The following is a 23,391-nucleotide window of genomic DNA, read 5'->3' as shown; positions in this document are numbered from 1 at the left end:
CCTTTATTGAACATAATATTTAGATTCATAAACAATATGTAATGTTGGCACACATTTGCAAGCCCGTGTTCAGGCGATCTAATTTCTATTAGAAAAAAAAACATGACATTTTATGCTTGTAGAATTAATGCAATATTCCCAAAATGATAATACAAGCCTTACAATGTTGTTAATGATAGAATTCAAATAAGTTACAATGGTTTTTTCAGTATTGATCGTGCTGTTAAAACCGTGTTTAATGTATTCTCCTGACAATAAGCTGTGTAATTACTACGGCAAATGTTGCGGGAAGCATTCATCATTACTATTGTCAAGTCCTTCCATTTAAATGAGTTTGATTTCTCAACTTTCTTCTTTATATTTTGCTTTCGCTCCCGGGCGATAAATTCTGATGTGACATTGGTATTACAACTACTACGATTTCTGTTGAAACACTAAAAAGAAGACATGCGACACGGTGATGAATTCGTCATAAATCAACTGATTTCTAGATTGCAATGAATATTCTTTTAAATTTTAATTTGTTGAATCAATAATGTCGATTGGCTTTAATAATGCCTGTTTGGCAATTAGGTACGTTGTACACTAAAAAAACTTGCTCCAGACAATGTTCGAGCTTTAACCGACTTTTGACCGGAAGTGTGGACTGCGTTCGAAAGGCAAAACGCACAGCTGAAATATATATCATGAAAAAGTGATTCTGAACTTAAGTGTATTTGCAGCTTTATAGACAGACAGCAGTATAAGTCCTTGTAGCTTCAACATTTCCTAGCATATCATTTTGATTTCCTGTAATTATAGGAATAACTTGCTGTTTTGTATTCTGCCATTATCAATTCTATAAGTGTCTGAAGCTGTTTGAAACTGACAAGTAAATTACGATACTAGTGAAAAGACCTTGTATTTCTGAGGGATAATAGTTCCATAATAGCGAGAGAGATCGCCTGTAATAGCACATCTAGGTCTTTGAAGCGCTTTAAATATTGGTTAGGTTTCAAAATGGCGTCATATTGTCACTTTTCTCTTGACATTTGTAAGTTAGGATAATCTATGAGCTATTACAGAGGTCGTTTTCTTCCATTAAGTAAAGGCTATATGTTTGTTACTTGTCAAATGTTTACATCCCAAATAAGCGTTTTCTTTTAAAGATTGATCAAGTGAAAGATGTCAGGGGCGGATTCAGGCGGGGGCGTAGCGGGCGTACTCCCCTTTAAAATTTGCAAAGCATGGGTTGTCAGGGGTAGATTTAGGCAGTTTTAGGTTGAAACATTAATTTCTCGTTAATTTTACTACAAAAGATATCTACATTGCACCTACTGTAGAAGAATATTAAAAAAAATAACCTAAAGTTTTTATTTACTTTACTCCCCCCAATCTAAAATCCTGAATCCGCCCGTGGTTGTAATGTAATTCAAGTGTTGCGGAAGTCAGGGAAAAGAAGGTTTTTTTTCTAACTATGGAAGTAGTGTTTGATCGCCTGCTGTAGAATCCCCCTCTAAATATTCTCGACAGTGAATATTTCTAATTAACACGTGATCTTGTGTTCGTGCCGTTGTCACCCACAATAAAATGTACATATTTCAATATACATAACCATCTTACAAGAAATACAAAACCCAATGGAAGACAAAAAAATTACCATTTAAATAAGATAACGAGTACCAATTAAACGACGTTTTTTTTTATTATTGAATGAAATTATGGCAGGATGGTTGTATATTTAGTACCCTTCAATGAACAATATACTGAAGGAAGAAATCCGTAAAATACAAAACGCTAAGAATACCAAGAACACAATACACCAACTTACAATGTACACGCAAAGACGAGTAAAATCACCCCCTGCAAAAAATGAATTCCTTTGTCATCATATTGGAAGCTGACAATGAACGAAAGAATGTCTTTGTGAGAGGTGAAGCTGACAATTAACAAATGAATACATGTACCTTTGTCAGATTGGAAACTAACAATTATATCAGTTAACGATGCATGGTGTCCCCACTGAACTTTTCGAACGATAAACTTATTAACAACATATATATTTTGGGTAACACTACCTTTTGAGCTAGTCGCAAAGCCAAACTGGAAAGTCGGTGTTCTAAAGTAGAAATTGAGTTTAGCAGGTGACAATACCCAGAATAAAAGTCGAGTATTTAAACACATGCATGTGCATATAACCGTAGTTTACAGCAACAACGCGGCTGCATTCTCAATCTTCAAATTTTACAAAAAAGTCGAAATCCATAAGCTGCATGTACAAGGTACACGTTATACGAAATCACATATTTAGTATTTATGGGGGTTGGATCAAATTTTAAATAAAAGGCAGGTCCATGATATATGGTTACAAATACAGGATGAACAATTGGGTAAATGCAGGACGGGCTAGAAAAAAAAAAGCATAAAAAGTCATGTCAATAACAGCACTAAAAAAATACAGGACACAAAATTCGATCCAAGTCCACCCAAATTAAACTCAAATGGTTGCTCCCTCACCAAAATAAATATGAGAATGTCGTATATCATCATTTTTTAAGGATGAATTTTGTTTTAATATTTTTCTCATATAACGTTTCGTGGTATTTTAAGGATGTCACAAACACCTGATTCGTAAATAGACTATAAACGGTGGAAGAGTAATCAAGGAAACCAAGGCCATAGCGGTAATCAAACGAATGTAATCCAGGGACAACGACCCGACATGGAAAACAGACATACACAACAAAGCACATACAGTAACTAAAATCATACATGCAGGTAACAAAAGTAAATGATCAACTCGGACTCCACTAAAAATTGGGAGCATGGACCAGGTGCACCGGTAGGGTAAGCGTCCTCTGCTTTTCTAAAAACACCCGCCGAGTTGCTCATAAAAAGTCAAGTCCGGGGTAGACAAACGAGGGAAGGAAAACTATGACCCGTTGAATAAGTCAGTTTTCATGGTGCTGATGGATACACCATAACGATCCACGAGTTCATGATAACGACAATAAAACTTCTGTAGTTCTGTAGTGATAACTTCAATCTTGTAGCAACATAACCCTGTTCCAGAAGCCTATTTGTTAGAGTTCTAGCGCGAAACAAAAAGTCTGCGTAGTTTCGGCAAGCTCTGGCATAACGTATGAATTGTGATATGAACACTCCATACGCAGGAGCCGAACGGATGTTGCCACAGATGAAAGGAAAGTTGACAATTCTGAATGAAAAGTCATCACGTTTGTCGTAAAGTTTGGTCAATAGTTTTCCTTTACCATCGATTTATAAGTGTAGGTCAAGATATGAGGCTGACTTCATCTCAAGTTCTTTTGGGTAGATGCGATGTATCAAATCTCCGAAATTAGGATTGTTTAAAGATAATACGTCATCTATATAGCGGAAACTGAGATTGAAGGATCTAGCCAAACGATATTCTTTCTTTCTGATCAGATCAGCTATAAAGTCATAAAGAAATATTAAAAGGATAAAAATGCAAACTAAAGCCTGTCAATTTATGTGATGGTATTTGACTTCCGGTACGGAATTAAGAATGAATAAAGGTTCCACACTGAGCTCACCCTCGCAACAGTGAATTAAAAAAATCAGGAAAAAAGCAATTCTAACACCAACTTCCCGATCCGTTTTTTGTTTTTTTTGTTTATACATTCATGTACATATAGATCATAATAATTATATATAGTTACTTACCACTATCACGTAACAATACCAGAAATATTTCAACAACATTTTTCTTCTCTTAAACTGTTCAGATAACAAACAGATTCCAAAATCACGTGTATTGACACTGTATCACAAAAAGAGAAATTAGAAAAATCACCTCTGTAAAACAAAACAGAAGTTCTATAGTCAGGATATACCCCTCCGTGTTGAGGAATAATGTCTATATTATTACACGCTAGGGTGCCGTATTGTTAAGCCGTTATTGTCAGTTCTTGCTATTTGTAATCCGAGTTCTCTCCTTTCCAATCAATATTAATTTTCTTGATACCTTAGGAAAATTGTGTACTCTATTTAATTAGTACAAAGAAAATTGTCATCGAATGATACTGTCGGATTCCAACGTTGGAAATAATTTACAAGAGCGTTTCTATATGACAATACAAGGTATAATTATTTGCTTCATAGTGAATGCATATAAAATCTCAGATCGTATTTAACAATCTATCAGTGTTTTAATGACTGGGAATTTGTTTTATTGTCTTTGTATCTGAGATTAAATTTATTGAAGTAAAAACATTCAATTAGCCTGGTTGAGACTACATCCGGGATCTGCACAGTCTGCTTGTATATGAATTATTAGTTTGGGAAGGAAATGCTGGATAGTGTAAGACAATAGGGATAACTAAGTCAAGACAAAATAAACAGGTATACAGTTTCCCACTAAAATCATCATAGTGGAAAGGCAACTGATTTTATTTCAGAAGCCACATATAATGTTTTTGCATTTTTGCATTATATATACCAATCAAGCTATCATATATGATGTAATGCCAAATTTGATGTACCTCTTGGTGATGAAAACCCCAATTTGCATGTCTTATTATGATCTTACTACAATGTCTGGATCAAAAGATGTATTAACTGCAGAATGGTCTTGTGCATACCCAATATATACTTTCGATATATCGCGAACTTTACCTAGCTATCACAAAAACCACGCATGCTCATCGACACCCCCGCAGTAAAATTGAAACAAATTAAAATCGAAAAACGGATTCAGTTCAACACAATTACTAACGACAGATTGGATTCGTTCTTAATCACTTTGAATAACGAATTGGTTCATAATATTTAAACACGTTTATATAAATTCCAAACACTGTACGTTTTTAAGTCGCTTATATTGTTAGCGACTTCTTGCACTCGTAGTTGCAGTACTGTACATTTATATATGATTTGCATAATTATACATTACTACACCACCTTATGCTGCTGATCGGTACCGTAGAACCGTCAAATCTAGCTTCGTACGAAATCAAAAATGTACACGTACCACATAAAAAGTATAGTGTATGTGAGAGCGGGAAGTTTCAAATCACAACAAAAGATGAAAAACAACAAAAAAAAAACCCCAAAAAAACAAAACAAAAAAAACCCAAAAAAACAACAACAACAAAAAACAACAAAAAACAAAAACAAACAATAATAATAAATAACTAAGTTAAAAATGATACTCACAATAATAAAATATTCAGTTTTTATTTTGATTGAGTGAATAAGAAATACCGATTTATTAATGATAAAAATAACTTTATCATCGATTTGTAATTTAAAATAGCGTGTATATTTTGCAAAACAGCATTTTTATTTTCCTGTATGTTTGAATGAAGACCACCAGAGTTATCTTTCTTTTGACCGTGTTTAGAAATAAGTAATAGTGGTAGTTTGGGAAGTAATCTGTTGGGGTAAATGTTTTTGTGAAAGCATTTTTATTTTTAGTTTATTGATTATACGCTTGTTATGAGAGAGCTCTGAGAAAGGTAATAAACATAAGGATAAACGATATGAAGACTATGTAAAAGAGACAACAACTAAGAAAAGTGGAAATTTTCTCGCATAAAATATGATAATTAAATAAGAGTTAAGGAATTTTCTTCATTCAATGCCTTAATGACTTTCTGCAACAAAATGAAATCTTTGAATTAGAGAAAATCAAACATATTACTATTTCGATATTGTAGTTCACAAAATAGACTAGAGTTATCTTTCTTTTATCGCAGATAGAAACAAAATTGAAAAGGAAAATAAGAAAATAATTTCCAATATATGGTAAATACATATAGTTATTTGAACGCTTCTTAAAAGACAAAAGTTACAAATCTATTCAAATCTAATTTAACAACTGAGTTTGACTGAAAGCCGAATTAATAAAACAAAGAGAATACTTTACCATACAACGCCTTAACGACGTTAGCTTCAAAGTTCTGCTATAAAGTGAAATCATTGAATTAGAGACCATTTCTGCTAATTCTTTTGACATTAATTGAATATTGTGATGTAAAATATAAATCGAATTATATCTTGGTTGAGTGGTAAAAAGATTTTATTTCACCATAGGAATATTGAAAATGTCTTTTGATGTTTCAATTCCATACTGCGGAAAATGACTAAATGATAAGAACAAAAATTCCTTTACTCACATTTAATTATCATATTTTGTGCAAGAAAATTCCCACTTTTCTTTGTAACGTGTATAAAATGCTTTTTGCAGAAGCGATGCTTTAAATATTAACTGATATATCGGTGTTTTATTTTATTTTATTTTATTTTATTTTTTTTGCCTTTGCTATTCGATTTACATGTATATCTAGAAGACTTTTACTTAGTCTATTTAATTCAATTACATCGATGTATAATGCATACTCATTAATTAATTAACACACACATATCAATACCTTCTCTATGTTCATTAATAAGATACTAAACCAACCAACATTTATAATCAGTTTTATGTTCCCATATTTTGACCTGTAAGGCCATGGACATTCTACAATCATGTAAAGTAGAACATATATTGCATTTAGTGGTTTAAAATAAATGTAGCTATACCAACTTCAGAATTATGCCGTCGTTCTTTTCGTCAGCTACAATTTGCGTTAAATATGTACACGCCCAAAAGATTTCCTACCTTTCTGTTAGGACAACATCTGCCATTAGTCGACACTTACCTGAAAAAAAGAAAGAAAACAATTAACGTAAAAATACAAAGGTGAAAAAAACTTGATCTTAAAATAAGTCCGAACTTCTGATAAATCTTACAATAAATAATAATAATAAAAAAAACGTGTATGATATATACTAGGCTCTCACTGTATCACTGAGGGGAAAGCAGGTCTATGGGAAGTAGTACACAATCTAACCTTACATTGTATTAAACATATTTTGCTGATGCAGTATCTGTAACACTCAGTAATTACTGGCAAAAAAATAAGGTAAATACCTGTGCCAAAAAAAATGTTCCAGTTGTATTGAAAAGAAAATTCTCTAAAATCATTTTTATCAAAAACCTTGTAATTGTTATCTGTAGGGATGCACTTCTACAACTTTTCAATGGATCATGATAACTTTTAAATCCTTATTTCATATTCATTCAGTTTGGACAGCAATTCTCCGAACATGAATTTAAAGTTACATATTTAAATATTAATTGATGCTTTAGAACCTATCCCTCTTTGTAAAACGGTCTATATAATATTATCTTCCATGAACAAAGCGATTTCAATAAAAAACAGCTTCAAGGTAAATATTTTGTGATTATTTTAATCCAAAACAGTACAAAATTTCCTTTTTTTCTGTTTTTCTACCATGAATCATTCTGCATGGCACTTTAAAACAACTAAGATACTAAATGTTAGTCGGAAGATGGCTGATGGTATATGTTTGATTTTGTCACACATGTTTATGTTTTCTTTGATAAAAATGAATACAGTATATCACACTTTTTCCCGATGAAATACTGATAGATTATCTGATTCCTTATTTTTTTTTTAATAAAAACGTTTTAGTTTTTTTTTTATTTTCGCCTTGGGATCTCTTCTTATCTTCATAGTGGTATCCATATATCATTTGAAATTGTACGATGCTGAGCCCAGCAGAAAAAAATCCATGCAAAAATGCTGACTTTTCGAAACCTTTATGACTTTATAGGTTAAGATAATATAAGAAATAAATAAAATGCTTGGATATTTTGTAATGATTTGTAATGGCAGTTCAAGATTCAATAGACAATTCAGAGTCTAACGAGAACAAAACATTTATATAACTATCTCTTGATACGTTATAGAGTAGAAAAGAACCTGTACTCATCAGAATACATAAACACTAATCTAGAAAATTAAAATACAAATGTAACATCTAGTTTTAATGAATTCACGATGCTACATTGGTTTCGTTTTCAAATATACATTTTGTTAAATGATAGATTTTTAATGTGGAATATATTCTTCTATTTGTAACTCGAATGCAAACGTTGAAGTATGTAATGTATTTACCAGATGGCAGACAACCAAAATATTATTCTTTTTCAATTATTTACAGTGCATTGTTAATTACAAAATGGATTTAAAACGAAGTTCTGGATTTTTTGCATTTAATGCACGTGCCTAATGCACTCCTTTTCAGGTTAACTTGACGTAATTTCTGCTATGTAATACAAGAAAATCACGTGGGATTAATCATTTACATTTCTGCCGTAAACCAGTCTACCGGAAGACGTTTACTATCAGGTTTTAGACAAAAAAGAAGCGCCCAGCATCGGGAAACATTACGTTATTGTTTTACTCAGAAAGATGTTTATAGTTTCCATATGTGCATTAAGTGATCTTGATTCTAAAAGATCATATAAAATCCATCTTGAACCAATATATAATGCTAATAGTAGATATTCAAGCATAATAGAATTTAGTATTTCATAATTAGACTCATCTTTAGAAATCAGAACTGATAATTTCTTTGAGTGCATTTTCTTAAAAATTAACAATGCACAACAATACAATTATGAAAATCTTACTAATAAATATCGACACAAGTGTCGCAACTTAGACTTCAACGACGAGAAAACCTCTCAAAAAGCAACAAACATGGGAGAAATATGGGTTATTACTCTTTGTAGTCATCTACACATCACACCTTAACTAAAAAGAATGCCTATAGCCAGCCAAGAGTATCGTCTGTATAAAACAGATCGACAAGGAGTATGTGCAACATACAAACCTAATTACTAAAGTTAACAATTAATGACCAACCTCAGTTTCTTAAATATGGGAAAAGAATAGAGTTATGAAGGTAGAAAAAACGTAAGGCCAAAAATGCTCAGGTAAACTTAAATCAGGAAATATTCAATACATGTCATATGGAGGCCAGGGTAAAATCAAGTTAAGGCCAGATCAATGATACCATTCCATGTTTTAGAATAAGCCATCCAGTTACCATCTCTTGCTTCTAGGACAGATAGAGAATTTGAAATATCATATACCAGAAATGTACATGTCACCCGTATTTAGCCTCGGTGTATTACTTTGACGGTTACACAGAAGGCTATGTCGGAAACTGAATTATATTTGCAATACTAGGTACAGAACATAATCATTTTAAAATCCTTTGAAGGTTTTGTTTCAAATTACGTAAAAAATTGTAAAATTGTACATGAAATATTTAATTAGTTAAATAAATTAGGGAAAAAAGTCAGTGCTATAACTATATTGATTAAGTCAACGATCTTCTTTATTTTAATGTCAAATTTCCATGCTTCAGTGTAATATCAGACAAAATCATCGGAAATACCTGGAATAACCTGGATATATAATACTTTAAAAGCAAAGCGATCCAGTAACAGACAAGTTCCAATTCGGTCTAAATCCACCTCAATGTCCCATTAGATAATATCTAAATGACACATTTAGCGTATCAGAACCATTTGTTGTAGGAATAAGTCTCACGACGCATCCTGCACGCCATCAGGGTGTTAGAAATATCAGTTTGATCGATTTGGAATAATTCTCAACTTGATCATGATAGATTTCATAAGAAAATAAAGTTAGCAGAACACAATTGACTGATTATCCTTTCCTTATAGATGATCTGCTAGGTCTTTGTTTGATATATCCGGTAAGAAGTTGTTGAACCGTGTACGATTCCTTCTTTTATTTATCACCGGGAGCTTACGAATTTAGATGACTGCTCACTTTCAACTCAATACAGTGCTCCTAATGAGATCTTTTATTTTCAGAACCTGTGCAATCTACATAATCTTTTCTTGTGGATTTCCATGTTCGTTTCCTTTTTTGTTTGACCTCAGAATTATTTGACATCAATACAGATGTCTTAACGAACACGTATACGGTTGAAATAAAGTATTTAATACAAAAACATGAAGGGTAAAGACATAAGAACTGATAAACTCTAGGCAATAGACAAAAGGAATAATTAAGTAAGTACGTATGACAATCGGTAGTATCAGGCTAAAAACCGGAGTTACCAACCACTGCTATGGTCCTGACTTAGTACAGGTATTTTCGATGGAAATGGCGGGTTAAACCAGTCTAAATCTTCAATGTTAAGTATGGGTTTTAACCAATTGATTATGTATGCATCCATACATGTTTAACTTTTTATGGCATTGAAATCAAGAAAAGATAAATCACTACCAATCTTATCAAATCCTTTAAATCAAGTTATTATACAATATCATGTATAAATTTCTATGTAAAGCAGATTAAGGATACAAAAACACCAATCATAAATATTGCACATTTCAATATGCTGTACACGTGTTTCAAGGAGCAACCTCTCATCAGCTGCATTAGAATGACTTATATAGGAACGTCTAAATAATAATAAAAAAATACATGCCCACGAACTAACTAACCTTAGACATATTCGGATATGTCATCTAAAGTGTGTTCTTAAGGCTGATCTAGGTTCAATTTCATCGGAACTCTAAGAAGAAAAGAAGCTTAAAATATATAGTCATAGCACTTCACTATGGTTTGACAAATCTTATTACAACGGATTGACCGAACGCAAAAGGTATCTTCCTACCAAATGTTTAAAATGGTCTGAAATCGATAAATAGCCTCTCAATCAATTAATATTAAAACAAAGTGATAATCTGACACACAGTAATGGCTTTCTGCAGTCGTTTCCTGGCATATTATACTTGTATATTGCCCCAATCTCCGCCCGGAGGAAATTAAGTAGCAGAGAGATGATAACGGCCATCTAATATCATATTCGTGCACGATGCCTATTAGTTTTCCAAAATCAATGTCATTTAAGCGATTGTACAGTTATTTATAAATCGATAACGGTTTGGAGATGTGCAGTGTTGATTAATTCCGTATCAATTAGTAGATCAATATTTGTCAAACATTTAGCAGACTTCGGAATCCATATCCGCTAAATGTTTGTTTTGATGCCCAATTAAGTAAACGCTTAAGAGAATTTGATTGCATATCTCACAAACGTTTTTATTTTGATTTTGACCAATAGAAACACAGCTGGCATTGATTGTCATCATTTCTATGCACAATTACACTAAAGTAATCATGACATTTTCTAGAATAGTGGGAAACAGTTTGATGCAAATTGACCAAGATTAATACCAATGATAAAACATTACACAATGGAAAATTCCTAATTGGAATATTATTTCTATGGCTGCATTTATTGATAGAAATTTGCAACATGTTTTAATGAACAAAATACATTGTCATAAACAATATACTAGTTTAAACATTATTGTTAGCTTATATAATATACATCTGTAGATTTGTACTCCGATGTTTTAGTTAGATTTTACAAAGTAAAAGAATGGTTAGAAGGTATAGGCTATGATCAATCCATGGATGGGTTATACATGTTTGATTAATCAAAGTTCCCACTACTAGCTACATTTTACGTTTTAAACCCTACAATATAAAACCCTGACTCGAGCAAACCTGGTATAATTATCTTAAGGTATGCCAGAAATGTCGAAATTTACAGCAATGACCGGTAGATGATCTCTCATCAAATAAAATATCTAGGTATTTACACTAATTTTTAGTATAAAAGTTCAAACTGCCTGAACAAGAAAAGAGAAAAAAAATTTTCTGAATTAAACTCCATCAAACTAATCAACGTCACGTTTTGACACTTTTATCAGAAAGTAATAATTTTACCCCGACCAAATACCATAACTAAGGTATAAAGTCTTATTCCATTTTGATATTTATTAAACTCTGTTTAACAACCCCACATAAACCATGATTATTAAAAAGACAGATAGACAGAACATCAAAAGTTATATACAACATCTTGAAGGTGGGAGATAAAGGTGGTATTACAATCTCTGTAATCATACGAAATATACATCTTCATCACTGCAACATCAAAGAGTTGCAGTAAGTTCATAAATCCACGTGCACCGAACTCAAAGATTTCATTTCCCGTCGCGAGACAGTTGTGAGCTAGAATATTATTTTGTATTTAAAATCAAGTTCATTTCCTTTGAAAACAATCATTGCAAACATTATCTTGAATAGGGTTTATTTTTTAAAGTATGAATGCGTATAAGTTATATTAAATGAATTCGACTATTTTCAAATGAAGAAGACCGGTTTTCAGTTGCTCTACTATTATTTATTCTCCGGTTTCTATATAATCTACTGTATCTATACACACGTATTTTTCATAGCTCTCACAGTATAATAAACTATCGATTCTGCAGAGTTTGTACCCGAAAAAAACTTAAAACTTGTACAATTTTGCAGGAATTGTGCGATTTCATGTTGCGGTTGTTAAATAACTATCCATGACCAATTTGTCGAAACAAAACAACGCAAAACATCAACAACAAAAATCCAAACAAAGCAACCCCTCCCCCCAAAACAAACAAACAAACAAAAACAAACAAATTCATTGTTATTTGGACATAACATAATATACCCCACTTTATTCATTGAATTTCAACAAACCCACAGAATTGCCAATATACTAACGCTCTTGGATACGTTATACACGGGAATCAAGTGATTTGTGTATAAATAATTCACAATAGAGATTTTTAAATCGAAACTCTAACTGGCATTTCCTGTAATAATAATTAACAATTCATAACCAGACTTTAAAATGAAGAGATACATTTGCAGTGTATCTCAATACAAAACAATAATTGTGTATACGTTTTACACTGTTTTAGGTTTAAAATGATTTTAAAAAATACATTTTTAAAAATCGTTTATTTGACTGCTTATTTTTCCTGTAGAAAAGCATTGATTTTCAGTTGTATATCCCATTTAAAACATGCTTCAATTACACAGTTTATGAATATGTGTATTTGTATAAATACAAATGTTGTTAGAGGTAAATGTTGTAATATTAGTTTTCAGTATATTCTTATTGTTGAAACTCACATAGCTATTGTTGCTCTGACGATAATTAATCAGCGATGAGAAATGTGCTTGAGAATAATTTATTTAGTTTTGGCATCTAATCATGTAGATTGACTCAATATGTTCAAAAAGCTAAATCGTTGTCACATCGTAGATGAACACGAATTAATCTAAGAATCTGAAATAAAACTGAGGTGATGGTTTACCCCAAGAATCATTAATTAACTTCAGGTTAGTAACTTCAAAACATGCTGTTTGATGCATCTCCTTTCAGTTTAATAGGTATCATTACCTTCAAACATAACACTGCCCCCTTCTTAGAAAAATAACTATTCCTGTTTTTAGATGCTTAAAGTCACATACATATGATTTTGTTACACAGTGTATATATCTTTCATCGGTGCTGCTAATTGATTCTTTGTATAAGAGAAAAAACACCAACAGCAGTGTTTATAAACAATATCACTGCCAGTAATTTAATTAGATATTTTTCTTACATAACGATAAATGTGTTCTAAGTTATAAGGGGAAGGTTTGAGTGTTTCACCATATGCAACACCATCATATGCTGACCTTAGTTCATATCGTATCCATTTTTGCGGGGTTGAGCATTAGACAACTTATAGCGTTTACAGACAAACCAGCTTCAAATCAGAACTAAATATAATAAAGAAATTTCAAGAAAATGCGGGGAAAAAAACAAAAACGTTGGATATTACCTAATGCCTTGGTAATTGTCTTTGATGAATTGTAGAGTCGTCTGTTATTACTGTAAGTCGTGCTTTCGATGTTTAACATTAATCTGAACTATATATATATATATATATATATATATATATATATATATATATATATATATATATATATATATATATATATATATATATATATATATATATTATCATTCAAACAAATAGTTCATATGAAATAAAATATCACCTTTTTTATTCAATGTGAATTATATTGTAAAAGTATTTTGAATATTACATGTATACAATTTAACTACATAGTCTGAATAAGGGTTTTTGTTCTGTTATAGAACTTTATATACCTTTCAGTCGTGTTTTATTTACTCACATTGCTGAATGACACATTATAGAGAATATACGTTGCATTAAAAGAAATTTGAGAATCAATCGTTGAATGGACAAAGATTAAATTTAACTGCCTATTAACAAAACAAAACAAAATGTTGACAAATTACTTTTTTATACATTATGTAATTAATCATTTTCTGGATTTAATAATCAATTTCTAACTGTTTTATTTATCCCTGAAGCAAAGTGGTTTACGGGATAAAAAAAAAACTCGTTTTATTACAACAAAAATGGATAAAATGGTTACATAAAATGAAAATTGAAACAAGCCTTCCACAATACACAAAAAAGCTGAACAGTTTTATGTATAAAAAAGTTTTGTGTATCAAAATAAAAGTTGTTTTCTGAATAACTTATCATTGTATCTCCATCAAGTTATAATAATGGCATTTGATAAATAATCAGAAAAAATACAATTACACAAATAAGCATTAAAAATCATTTAAAGCAAACACACTAACCAAATATGAAAAAAAAAATCATAAATAAACTCATGGCATTAGTTGGAAACCCCGCATTAATGTATGCTATTTCCCTCTGCCATTAGATTAGGAAGTTTTTATGAACCCTATGGTAACCATCAATCAGTATAATTCACAATTCAAAGCATTTCTTCTAAACTTTGAATTCATTTGATGAACAATGTTTTAGATTGAACAAAAATGACAATAAGAAAAACCTCCTGGGATTGTGAATTTCGATTATAAAAGCATTCGAGTCGCCTCAGAATGCCGTCTATGTCAGATTAAACGGACGCGAAATCTCACGAGGCGCAATGATATATGATTTAATCAATATGTTTCCGCGAGGGAACATAGGTCCAACGCCGACTTAACTTGAATTGGCACATGAAATATACTATAGCACCTAACTAAAGAACGTTGATTTGACAGCTCCTTTGGTTTATGATATTACGATTGATAAACTAAATTATAAGGGTTAAGGGTCATCTTTCATCTTGGCTTAATCACAAATGATGTTGAATAGGCGAACCAAGAGATATTCTTAACATAATTGAAATATAGTGTTCATCTGAAATGTATCTTTTACTACCTGATTAATCTGAACAGTTACCATGCATTATGAGGGACTGAATTGAGTTATTATTATGGGGGAATTTTGAGGCTATATACACTTTCCAAAAGATGGAAATAATTGGAAGGTATGAAAACTATAAAAAGGTATGAAATAAATAACAAATCAACGATTATCTTCAGACAAGTATATGAAGATTAAAATACCGAGGTTCCATGCAACCAATTTTTTGTTGGATCGCAAGTTGTTTCCCTTGTTTTGATTTCCTATGTATTATTGTTGGTTTCCTTTAAGACAACATACCCTTATTTACGTTTGAGTTTAAAATGTTAAATTGCTTAGAGATTGTGTGTATGAATTATAACTGCAGTTACCTTACGTTTAAGCATCACCTTGAAACATATAAAATGACTAACACAGAAATCAGAACAATCATTAGTATGAAATAATTAGGGACATGAACGGACCAACCACTCATTGATGTCTCTATTAACCAAAATCTGTAATATCGATATACCATAACTTTAGCAAAGTAAAGCAAACTTCAAAGGGACACTGTACTTTGTTAGATATTATATCCATTAATGTAATAAACTGTAATAACTTGTGCATTAATGACTTTTGACATCATAAAATATTGATTATAAAAAAAAGTTATAAATAACAATATAATGAGCATTGCAACAGATAATGTTAAAATATGGCCAGATGTGGAGATATTAAAAAATAATGGAAAACCAATGGAGAGACAAAAATGTTGATAGACAATATTAAACAGAACTTTTATAGTCTCTAAGTGTTTCTAGAATTAATCAAATGGTCAATATCCATATCAGAAACTAAGAATAATATGTTTATATGTTTTGTTATCATGTACTGATAAGGTTATTTTTACCTTGGTAAAATTGGTAAAGATGGATGTCTGTTTCGTGAAAATTTACTAATAATTGTATATACATCACATACCTTTTACTTGTACATGAACGTATAAGGAGCATCACAAAATATGCCGTGAAATAAAGATTAATGTGGATATGATTAGAAAGATATTTTATACCACATTGAGAACAAAGGAAAACAAAACAAAAAAGCTGATCCAGACATAAATATTCATGAACAAAACCATTTTTGAATGATTGAAAAATATTTATAACAGGTCACTTGACTGATAAACTTTAACTTTCAAGTCATATTGTGACTAAGTAATACCAATCAAACGATGTTTATGTATCAATTCTTATATTTTACAATTAGGAATTGCTTTTCCCTTTCAATATAAATAAATGGTTTTAACCAGGTCTTAATAATTAAAACAATCCCTCTAAGGCATAGGTATTATGGGTATGACACAAATAATGACCAGTGATAGTGAAATGATCCAAATACATGTACATGTACTGGCAAATGTTTCGTGGACCTCTCTTTTTTTGAACGTTTTAATTGCATACATCGTGATTTTGTTTCAGTGCCTACCTTAAATAATAATTTAAGTACTGCAGACGCCATGTTGAAAGTTTTACTTCTGGTTAATAAAATACGTAACTTTAATCCTGCTTCAGTATAACAGACAAATTTGTCTTACTTAGTGTCAGATTTTATTTCTGTTTCTGTTTTAATGATCTATTCGAGCACACCTTACAACAAACTAATATATATTTGTCATAAACAAATAGCACGTGATCATGTAGTGCGACCCTTAATGTCAGATTATGTCTGGAATAGTCAAGATATTAATCCAAATCACTAATTAGATATCATGATATCTTTTACAAAAGTCAACATTTTTTGTCAATGAGTTTGTCGTGCAAATACTTTTATCAAAGACAAATAGCGATATTAATTTTCTCCCAATGTTGCATTTAAACTTTTGCCCGATGGCTTGGTACGCTAATGAAAGCACATGTCCTGTATACAAATCCAAATTAGCTTAAGTCCACACGTCAAGCATAGTTTGGCCTTTCCTCAAAACGATTAAAATTTGAATATTTACAAGTTTTCTCTAAGCCACCACCTGTAAAATGACGTCCTAATTCTAACGTAAGTTTATGTTTAATCGTGTAAAAACTCCATGATTAAAACAACACTATACAAATCTTAAACTGAAAATCACAACTAACGAGAAGCGATACCATAAAGACATTCACAAGATGAATTGTCTTGTGAACAATGGAATCTAAAATCAAACTGTGTTCTTCAATTAAAGGTCCCCCATAATCAATAAGTATAAACAAAATGCATTACTAAAATGTCAGATACGGAGGCTTGTGTTCTATTCTAATGATGGGCAGGAAATGAAGTTACCTGACTTTGTAGAATGCTCCGGTTCTCTCTTTACACGATATAATAAGTATCCATCAATAATAGTCTTAGTATTGTTTAGTCACAATACAAGATGGTGTTTTATTTGGATTCTTGAATTTCTCATTGTTTTACAAATTAAATCTGTTTTTTAATCAGAATCTCTTTTTAAATTTAATGGTCTGATAAGCCGGCTTGATGTAAATGGCTTGGATTTTGAGACGAACATTCCGCCTATACTTTCTGCTTTATGTAATTCTAATTTATAAAATGTCCTGGTAAAAGTATATGATTATAGACTATAAGCTTTAAGTATCGTCTAAAGAAGTTGTGTATTTTTTATAATCATTTTATATAATTTGTAATTTATATCATTTGTTATAAAAATTGATGATAGTCCACTGGAGAAATTTTTTTTTAAACTTTAGAAGCTGTGACCATAAACTTTTTTTTCTTAACTACATCAGCTGTTACATGTTTCAGTTTAGTTTACATGTAGCAGTTTATTCTTCGTCGAAATTTACAGACTTTCTGAACAACATTTGTAAGTATTTTATATTTTTAGTTCCTTTAGTTGTAAAAATGCCCCAAAAAGTATTTTTAAAGTATTGTATTGTATCTGCGCTTTACGCTTTTGAGGTTTTGGAATGCGAAATGCCAATTGTACACCGAAACCAGTCAACCTATGTCATATAAGGTCTCGACTGCCTTGTATCGATTCTACTCTATTTTGTAAACGATGTCTACACTGTTGGTTTCTTGCCACAAAAAGAAAAAAAAACACAAAAAAAAACAAAAACAAAAACAAAAAACGAAAAATGATGTTGCAGTTATTTGTTTTTATATTTTTCCGTTTATCTACAATATGTAATCTGTGTGTGACACTTTAATACTAGCACCAGGTTGTGTTTTAATTTTAATTATATAATATTGTTATGGATATAAAGGATTGATTTGTACGTAATGTAATAAAAAATAATAATCGATTTGAGTACTTCTAATATTGACCGAAAAGAGTAGTCTTAAAACATGAAGGAAGAAAAAAAATCTTCAAATTACTAAACACGAGAATAATTATAAATAAAAAAAATATATTTATATATATACGATTCCAGTTTAACTTAACTGAATCAATATATGAGTAATAATTTGATCCAGAGACAAAGACCAGACATGGAAAACAGACATACACAACAAAGAACAATAAAGTAGCTAAAATAATACATACAAAGAAACAAAAGTAAATGAGCAACTCGGACTCCATTAAAAATTGGGAGCATGAACCAGTAGAGTAAGCGTCCTCTGCTTTTCTAGAAACACCCACCGAGTTGCCCATAAAAAGTCAAGTCCGTGGTAGACAAAAGAGGGAAGGAAAACTGTTGAACAAATCAGTTTTCATGGAGCAGATGGATAAACAGTAACGATCCACGATCGTGATGACGACCATAAAACTTCTATAGTGATGATTTCAATCTTGTAGCAACATATCCCTGTTACAGAAGCCTGTTTGTAAGAAGTCTAGCGCGATACAAAAGTCTGCGTAGTTAGGCAAGCTATGGAATAGCGTACGAGTTATGATATGAAAACTTCATACGCAGATGCTGAAGGAATGTTGCCACAGATGAAAGGAAAGTTGACAATACTGAATGAAAAGTCATCCCGTTTGTTGTAAATTTGTTTAATAGTTTTTCTTTACCATCGATGTCTAAGTGTAGGTCAAGATATGAGGCGGACTTCGCAGTGTCTGTAGTATCCTTTATCTCAAGTTTTTTGGGGTAGATGCAATGTATAAAATCCACTAAATTAGGATTGTTTAACGATAACACGTCATCAAAAAGGCGGTAACTGAGATCAAAGGATCTAGCTAAACGATGTTCTTTCTTTCGGATCAGATCAGCTATAAAGTCAGCCTCATAGGAGAGAAGGAATAGGTCAGCAAGAGGAGCACAATTTGTTACCATTGGAATGCCGACCGTTTGTTGAAAAAAGCGTCCACTACACTGTCGATCAAAAATGTAAGCAATTTGGAAACATCTTCTTCTGTTATTTAGAAGATGAATGGTAATAATATTTTACAAAGTATGAGTATCTCTACCAAAAACTTTATATTTGTATCTAGATGTACCATCTTTTTGGAGAAACAACGATGTATAATGTTTATATAACCTATATATAACCTTGGTTCCCTTGATTACTCTTTGAGTCGGGATTTTAACTGTGTATGGAGAATAGAAGTATACAGTGTTGAAAAATCATAGGTTTTAATGCTATTATATTCTGATACCACATTGAATTAATACAACTACGGGAGTAACAAGTGTTGTGGTAAGTCTGGAGACTTCTTGACAGCTGTGAGTATAGAAGTTAAAAGTTTTGAAAAAGGTTTGGTGGTACCTTTTGCAGATCCAGCTATGCAATGTTGTTTGTATAGATTCTTGTTGAGTTTAGGAATCCAGCACATAGACGGTAAATCACAATCACCGTCTTTGGTAGAGAGACCAAAAGGGGATAACACAGATTTATGGTTATACATTATCGCCTCCTTGGAGAGTGTAGTGGCAGTATAGGTCTTATCACTGCTATTGTCAACGTCTAGCTTTGATAATAACAACTGGATGTAATACGTTTTGCAGATAAAAACAAAGCTGTTTTGGGCTTTTTCTGCTGTTACGAAAACATATTTGTCATGTACATGTATAGTAGACAATGTTTTTGCTACAAGCCAGAAAGACTTTACATGTACCTTTAGTCTTTGGTAATATGTTAATTACTTGAAAGAAAACAGTCAATTAAAACTTATAAGTGTAACAATTATTCCATGCTAAATAATTGTTGTGGTGGTGTACCAAATTAGAACCGTAAGTGAAATAAATCTTGCAATGAGAATGTTTTTAGTCAGAAAATTAGACAGCCGTAACCATGATTCTACGCCTTATACTGAAACTCTATATTTCTAGGATAGAGAGGATATAATCTTACATTATAAACAGTCAACCTGTCAGATAGTCTTCAAATATTGTACGGATCGGAATAAAAAAAAACAGATTACCGACCGACCACCATTTTGAATTTTAGTATATGACGTTTCTAGTGCATTAATTTTTCCACAGATAAGGCTAATACGATGATAAATTCACGACAAAGCATTACCCTAATCTGTTTGTAAAAGTATCCGTAGCAGAAAATTAGACAACTTGTAATTAGGGATTTGTTCATTCGCAGAGAAACATCTATCATTATCATGTATGATAATAAAAAGAAGATTTCATTGTGAAAATTGTTGATCGACAAAAAACCCTACATGCAGTCCCGTACCTGTCATTTGAATACAATCAGTGTGATATTGTAATAAGAGCATAATCCTCTTAACGCAAAACAACTGTATTGAAATAATAAGTAAAAAATGGCTATTGATTATTCTAATAAATTACAATAAATACAGAAATAAACGGAAACAAGCTTGCGATTCGGCTCATGACAAAAGAAAGATTGGCATATTCACTGCGGGATACACTTCCCACAAACCCGTCGTCTCCATGAAAACGTCGTGTTGAATTGCCGGCTGTTGACTTGTTTTTAAGTTGAGGAGTTTTAAATGATCATTGAATATGCTTTATAGTACCTTAGTCATGTTTTTTTATGGCAGTAATCAGTAAAACATGATGCTGTTTTGACCAGAGTTAAAAATATACCCATAACACCATAAGAATGCTAAAGATCCTCAACTCTACCCACAAAAAAAAGCAAAAGTGTTTCCATAAATCGATAATGTCATCAATTTTAAGGCAAATAGCAACTGACATGAAACAAAAATGAATTTTCATTAACCAAGAAATTTTCCATTTCACGATGGATCCCCTGAAGAAAAATGTTAGAAGACTTTTAACACGTCTTGTTTAGAATTTTGTCTTTGGTGTGATAAAATGATATTCATTTTGTCTCTAGTTAATAGTTATGAATTTCATTTGATAATACAATACAATAAAAAATCATTCTTTTCGTTCAAAAAGCCGGTTTATTACATGTATTTTGTGTCATAAATTAAACAATAATATTAGAAAAGGTATGCAATTTTGAGATGTTCTTAAATTGTGGTAAAACTGGAATGTTGGATATGGTGGCGAGTAATAAATCTCTGGCAATGACATAAAACCAGAAAGAAATCGTCAATTCTTGAACACAAATAATATATTCGATGCCAACCTTTATTGGTATTTATGAACAGCTGAACACACACACACACACAGGGTGTAAGCTCTGAAAGGCCCCGAAAACACAAGTAATAAAATCCACGGTAAAAATGATAATTCTTCAAAATCAAACTATTAAGTAATATACATGTAACGATACTGAGACATCTTAATGATCAACATGTCCTGACTGAACAGACACATTAAATCTTCTGTGGGATTTAGCTAGTTTTAACTATACCCCTTCAATAAAAGGTCGAAATCGATATGCTGATCGTTTTTATTGTCTAACTATTTTGTCTTTAGTATTTGAGAAATGACTGATGATTGTTCAACATTGTTAGTCTTGTATATTGGGATGAGTAAGTTGATATGATTCTAAGTTTGTATTTGGGGGCGAGTAAGGTGGTGAAATTCTCAATTAACTTAAATTGAAGGCTAATCAGTGTTTATTGCTGCAATCATTAAACATTTGTATTTCACCAACATCTTAGTCAAATTAACAGCATATAAGATAGATCAGCCATGTTAATTTTTGTCAAAGGATTTTCCTATTTTTTTATGGTGTTGGCTGACAATACTAACACTAGATTTCCATAAGAGCTTTTAAAGCTCATATTAATAATCTCAGTATTATTCCTAGAAGAAGAAGACTTATCTATATAACTTTTTTTGTAATTTTGTATAGATAATTACATATAAAACTTTGTAAGAGTAATCAAGGGAACCAAGGTTGTAGCGGTAATCAAAAGAATGTAATCCAGGGACAAAGACCAGACATGGAAAACAGACATACACAACAAAGAACATAGAGTAACTAACATCATACATACAAAGTAACAAAAGCAAATGAGCAACTCGGACTCAACTAAAAACTGGGAGCATGGACCAGGTGCACCGGAAATATCTGTTTTTGTTACAGATTTACAAGGTGACCTAATAAAAAAGCTCTATGTGATATTTATAATCAACCTTATACAAGTTAACCAATAATCAACATCCTTACAAACCTTATACATGTTAACCAATAATCAACATCCTTAGCAACCTTTCACCAAAATGATAACTGTTAAAGTTTTGAAAATGACGAAATTATGATGTATTTGACTGCAAAGAACGAAGGAAATGTGATTATTTTAATAGAGGATAAGGGGCGAAGACATTTCATACCATTTATATTATTTGGTAAAGGTTTTATTGAAGATAGTTTTGTGGAGCGGGATTAAGTGATATCAAAGGTAGCCAAAGTAAAAACGCTATCACAATCTATAGAACATAGTTACAGAACAGAGTCAACTACAAGACAACTGAAACAATAAGAAATAAAATATTCGAAAGTACTAGTATTCATTTGCCTGACAAAACTTCAATGTTAAATAAATGTTTTGAAGGGTAATGAAGGGGTATGGATAGATTCTTAAATGAACACTCAATAGTTATATATAAAGTTAATTAATTTATGTTTTATAAAAAAAAAATGACCTACTCTTGTTCTGAAGTATGTTTATTGACATCTGTCATTGTGCACTGGCATTGATAAAATATAATGGCATGAATAATCCAACTACATGCCAATTCATTTTGATAATGATTAGTGTACAAACAATTCAATTTTATTTTTTAATGTACATTGAATTAAGAAATATTTTACATGTATTTTCCAGCACTCTGTTCTCCAAGTTACGTAAAATCTCGTAATGAATGTCAATTTTAGTCCTTGTACTACAATAGTGAATACTCCTGTGGGTACTTTGGAATATCTCTTCAGCACTATTGCAAAACCAGCTACTGCGGTGATGTAATAGTACTTTTTTCAGATTTATTTTGGATATGACTTGGTTATGGATCGGATTAGTGTTCGATAATTTTGTTGTTACCCTTATTCGGTACTTGTTTTGACTT

General features: G+C 31.5%; 1 protein-coding gene across 5 annotated transcripts in view; it reads right to left on the bottom strand.

Moving 5' to 3' along the window:
- Positions 1-23,391, bottom strand: part of LOC148600679 (uncharacterized) — a 103,395-nt gene that overhangs the window by 39,997 nt on the left and 40,007 nt on the right. Inside the window, exon 1 of one of the 5 annotated variants that reach the window (XM_088555724.1) lies at positions 16,475-16,522. The exons of 3 other annotated variants lie outside the window; for them this stretch is intronic. In XM_088555724.1, coding sequence (XP_088411850.1) covers positions 16,475-16,507 — 33 coding nt within the window. In that variant the 5' untranslated portion in view covers positions 16,508-16,522. Of the gene's footprint in view, positions 1-3,684; positions 3,739-16,474; positions 16,523-23,391 lie in introns of those variants that run through there. One more of the 5 variants, XM_088555722.1, reaches the window with a different exon arrangement.

The sequence above is a fragment of the Perna viridis genome, chromosome 12 (genome assembly GCF_037379345.1).
Source record: "Perna viridis isolate PV_CMFRI_1.1 ecotype Kerala chromosome 12, ASM3737934v1, whole genome shotgun sequence".
NCBI classification, from domain to species: domain Eukaryota; kingdom Metazoa; phylum Mollusca; class Bivalvia; order Mytilida; family Mytilidae; genus Perna; species Perna viridis.
The sequence above is the reverse complement of the archived record's forward strand: the minus strand, read 5'-3'. Positions and strand labels throughout refer to the sequence as shown.